The 5,000-nt window shown below is 42.9% G+C and overlaps 2 protein-coding genes across 4 annotated transcripts in view; both read right to left on the reverse strand.

The window, feature by feature from the left end:
* Positions 1 to 268, reverse strand: part of LOC135096312 (pseudouridylate synthase RPUSD2-like) — a 97,932-nt gene extending 97,664 nt beyond the window's left edge. For all 3 annotated transcript variants that reach the window (XM_063997727.1, XM_063997726.1, XM_063997725.1), the window contains exon 1: positions 1 to 268. This exon is cut by the window's left edge. The gene's annotated coding sequence lies outside the window, so the exon portion shown is untranslated.
* Positions 269 to 1,060: 792 nt separating this feature from the next.
* LOC135096314 (serrate RNA effector molecule homolog) overlaps positions 1,061 to 5,000 on the reverse strand; it is an 18,041-nt gene continuing 14,101 nt past the window's right edge. Inside the window, 3 exon segments of the mRNA XM_063997730.1 lie at positions 1,061 to 1,875; positions 4,483 to 4,635; positions 4,861 to 5,000. Coding sequence (XP_063853800.1) covers positions 1,833 to 1,875; positions 4,483 to 4,635; positions 4,861 to 5,000 — 336 coding nt within the window. The 3' untranslated portion in view covers positions 1,061 to 1,832.

Consider the following 5,000-nt stretch of genomic DNA (forward strand, 5'->3'; position numbering starts at 1 on the left):
TTATTGTTGTTATTTTGGTCACGTGTCACTGTTACGTCCGCCCGCTGCGTCAATTAGGCAAGTTAATTCAGTGACACCTTGAGATTCACCTCCAGGCGTTCTTCTTCTCCCTCTTTTGTTTATTTTAGGTATTATTTCTTATCTTATATCTCTTTCTGTTAACGTTTGTCTTATTTTGCTTCATCTTGTTTGTATATCTTCCTTTATGGGCTTTTTAAATAGTAGTTTGTTGTGGTGACCCGCCTCTCGCCCGACGCCCTGCCACCGTGCCGCCTCACACAAACAAACGGGCTCAGATTTCGGTCTTTATAACGGACGCGTGTGTCACCAAGATCAAGATTAGTCGCCACAATGCTCACTAACCTTATATAATGTTAATTTAATGTTGTAATTTGCAAACTTTTACTTAGCAACAATATTTGACTGTCTTCATTCTCTCTCTCTCTCTCTCTCTCTCTCTCTCTCACTGACCATCTTCAGCCTCTCTCCTCCAACTGATTGTCTCCAGCCTCTCTCTCTCTTCTCTCTCCGACTGACTGTCTTTAACCTCTCTCTCTCTCTCTCTTTCTCTCTCCTGTAACAGTCTTCAGTCTCTCTCTCTTCTCTGTCTGTCTCCAGCCTCTCTCACTCTCTCTCCTCTAACTGTCTGTCTTCAGCCTCTCTCTCTCTCTCTCTCTCTCTCTGACAGTGTTGAGCCTCTCTCTCACCGCCGCAGTGTTGCATGTCTAGCTGTCTTGTAGCGCTATTTTCACGCTAACTGTTCATCTCATCTTGCTAACTTGCTAACTCCTCTACACCTTTTCAAATTATATCATGAAATAAATAAATAAATAGATAAAATTAAAAAAAAATAGAACATTTACGTACCCACTGGAAAATTGAAAAATAAAATAAATAAATAAAAATAGATTAAATACATACACACTCCCAAATTGTATTAAAAAAAAAGAAAAAAATCAACCCAAATAAAATAAAATAAATAAATAAATAAATAAATAAATAAATAAATGACATACACACACACACACACACACACACACACACAATAATACAAACATACAGGATGCCATATTTATTGTAAGCAGGCCAGGGCACACACACCGTACACGATATTAATGAAAAGACTGACAAAATATTAAATGAAAAAAAAAATATATTAGACACACAGACATACGGACATACAAACATTCTCCTCTCTTAAACTGAAAAATGGTACGTTTTCTTTCATTTGTCGTTTTCTTTTTTTCGTTTTTTTTGTTTGTTTTTTGTTTTATTGACACAAATATCGAAAAAAAAAATTACTTGTGTATGAATGCTTTGTGAAAATACGAATAATTGCTTTTTTTTTTGTTGGTTTTGTTTTTTTTGTTCCCTTCGATTAAAAGTTATGTAAAAAATTGTAGTAGTAGTAGTAGTAGTAGGAGTAGTAATAGTAATAGTAATAGTAATAGTAATAATAATAATAATAATAATAATAATAATAATAATAATAATAATAATAATAATACCAACAAATAACCAGAAAATAAAATCTCTCTCTCTCTCTCTCTATCTCAATTTCCAAACTATAAACAAGACAAAAAAATGAGAGAGAGAGAGAGAGAGAGAGAGAGAGAGAGAGAGAGAGAGAGAGAGAGAGAGAGAGAGAGAGAGAGAGAGAGAGAGAGAGAGAGAGAGAGAGAGAGAGAGAGAGAGAGAGAGAGACTAAAAAATCAAAAAAACACCCCAAAATAAGTTCAGCAGCGGTCTTGGATGGGGCGGGAGGTCATGAAAGGGCGTGACCTGACCCGATGGTGGTGGTGGTGGTGGTGGTGCAGGGAGGGGAGGGGGTCCTAGTAGTCCTCCTTGGGGGCATCAAGGTCCCTGTAACCAACCCTGTAGGAAATAGAGAAGGGGAGATTAGGTTAGAGAGAGAGAGAGAGAGAGAGAGAGAGAGAGAGAGAGAGAGAGAGAGAGAGAGAGAGAGAGAGAGAGAGAGAGAGAGAGAGAGAGAGAGAGAGAGAGAGAGAGAGGCTGCAAGGAAAACAGTTTTGAAATGACTCGACACACACACACACACACACACACACACACACACACACACACACACACACACACACACACACACACACACACACACACACACACACACACACACATTAAAATAGAGATAGTTAAGACTGAAAGAGAACCGTACAAATTAAACAAACAAACAAACAAACAAACATTGATAAATTAAAAAATAAATAAATAAATATCAATAATAAATATGAAAAACAAACAAAAACAACAACAATTCTTTTTTCTTCTCTTTTTGAACAGTTCGGCTACAAAATATTATCCTCTCTGGTGGTGAGTGTGTCTGGGTCAGGTCAGGTCAGGTCAGGTCAGGTCAAGGAAGGTTAGGTTAGGTTAGGTTAAGTAAGGTTAGGTAAGGTTTGGTCAAGTAAGGAGAGGGTAGGTAAGGTTTGGTTGGGTTAGGTCAGGTCAAGGGAGGTTAGGTTAGGTAAGGTTAGGTCAGGTCAAGAAAGGTCAAGTAAGGAGAGGGTAGGTAAGGTTAGGTAAGGTTAGGTCTGGTCAAAGTTAGGTTAGGAAAGGTCAAGTAAGGAGAGGATAGGAAAGGTTTAGTTAGGTTAGGTCAGGTGAGGTCAGGTTAGGTTAGGTAAGGTAAGGTGAGGTGAGGTTAGGGCAGGTGAGGCAAGTGAGGGGGGAGGAGGAGGAGGGGGACACACTCACCACCAGCACCTGTTCTCTTGGCCACACACCTGTGCCTCGCCTCGTTAACTTTTTACTTGTGACTGTTTACCGGGTGAAGAACAAGGGTCTGGATAGGGCTAACCTAACCTAACCCAACCCAACCCAACCCAATGTAACCCAACCTAACCTAACCTAACCCAACCCAACCCAATCTAACCTAACCTAACCAAACCTAACCTAACCCAACCCAATCTAACCTAACCTAACCTAACCTAACCTAACCTAACAGAACCCAAACAAAACACATTATTTTCATCACCTCTCCTTCAAAAAATCTCAAATTCTTCCTCCATTTCTCTCCTTGCCCAATCCTCTAATCTCCCAATAATATTCTGTCTTGTCACCCTTCCCTGTCACCCTTCTGTCACCCTTCTGTCACCCTTCCCTGTCACCCTACGCCCCTAAAATGACCATAATCCCTTTTGCTGTCGTAATATCAGTTTCTCACCCTTCCTAGACTACTCTCCCTCACCGCAGCCTCTCCACACCCTGCCCACACCCTGTACAGCCACCCTACACCCCTTCCTCCACCCTGCATCACCCTAATGTCATAGTTTACCCCTAAAAGTAAGCTTAATATAATTTTTCTTTCTACATTCTCTCCAATCAAGCAGCGTCTTCTTCACCGTCACCCTAGGCACTGTCGCACACACTCCCCCATCACCCTTGTCACCGCCCCATCACCCTAGCCACTGTCACTCACCCCCCATCACCCTAGGCACCGAAACACACCCTAATTCACCCGAGGCTAAGAAACAAAGGTATAATTTAGCGTTTCTTAAAATCTTATGTCTTTTTTTGTCATATTCCCCTCGTCACCGCTACCCAGACCCTGTGCCATCACCCTACCCACCCCCACGCCCCCCTTGACCCCTCCTTGACCCCCTTGACCCCCCTCACCCTATCCAGCCAAGAGAACAGGCTTGAAGCACAGAAGAGGCATCTTACTGGACTAGGCTGTGTCGGACCAAGACTCAGGTGTGGGTGGTGGTGGTGGGGTAGGGTGTAGGTCCCCCCACCCACCACCACCACCGCCGCTGCCGCTGCTGGTCTAAAAGATGTCTGTGTCATCTGGGGCATCCAGGTCGTGGTAACCTATGACCTCACGGGTGTCACCAGACCTGTGGGGAGAGGTAGGGGTGGGTGGCGGCTGGTGGGTGTGTGTGTGTGTGTGTGTGTGTAATAATAATAATAATAATAATAAACGGTTTATTCTTTAAGCAGTCAACAAACTGAAAATGTACATTGAGGGTGGGGGAATACGTGTGTGTGTGTGTGTGTGTGTGTGTGTGTGTGTGTGTGTGTGTGTGTGTGTGTGTGTGTGTGTGTGTGTGTGTGTGTGTGTGTGTGTGTGTGTGTGTGCGGAAGGTGTTTGTTTGTTTGTTTGTTTGTTTGTTTGTGTCTCTCTCTCTCTCTCTCTCTCTCTCTCTCTCTCTCTCTCTCTCTCTCTCTCTCTCTCTCTCTCTCTCTACACTAAGTAAACAAATAAACAAACTATTTACACAACAAACACACAAACCAAACAGCTGATTGGCTGATACAGGAAACGAAGCAGCTGATTGGCTCTTCTTGACTCCCCCACACACACCCCAAAACAAACAAACAAACAAACAAAACAAAACAAAGCAAAAAACAAAAAACAAAACTCACACACACCAAAAATAAATAAATAAATAAATAAAATAAAAAATCTCTCTCTCTCTCTCTCTCTCTCTCTCTCTCTCTCTCTCTCTCTCTCTCTCTCACCTGGAGCGATAGGTGACCCTGGGGCGGGGGTAGGACTCCCTGGCGTATGGGTCCCCCCTGGCACCATAGTAGTCTTTAGGGTATGTTCCTGAGTAACTGCCGTAGGTGTGGGCTGGGTACTGCCTCCCGTAACTCCCCCCATACCCGGTGTACCTGCTGGGGGGGTAAGGGGGGTGGAGAGAGAGAGAGAGAGAGAGAGAGAGAGAGAGAGAGAGAGAGAATTATTATTATTATTATTATTACTACTATTATTATTATCATTAGTGTGTGTGTGTGATATAGATTAATAAATATATACAACAACAACAACAACAATAACAATAACAACAACAACAACCCTTTACCCTTCACCCCTGACCTCCCATGACCCCAACTGACCTATTATCAGGGACGTGCTGCGGGTAGGTCGCCACATAGGGGTCGGGTCTGTCCTCCTTGCGACCTCCATGTTTGTTACCAGGGTACTCAGGCAGCTGGGGTCGTTTGGGGTCACGCAGGTAGTTGTTAAAGTAGTCCAC

This window comes from Scylla paramamosain, unplaced genomic scaffold (assembly GCF_035594125.1).
Source record: "Scylla paramamosain isolate STU-SP2022 unplaced genomic scaffold, ASM3559412v1 Contig3, whole genome shotgun sequence".
In the NCBI taxonomy this organism is placed as follows: Eukaryota; Metazoa; Arthropoda; class Malacostraca; order Decapoda; family Portunidae; genus Scylla; species Scylla paramamosain.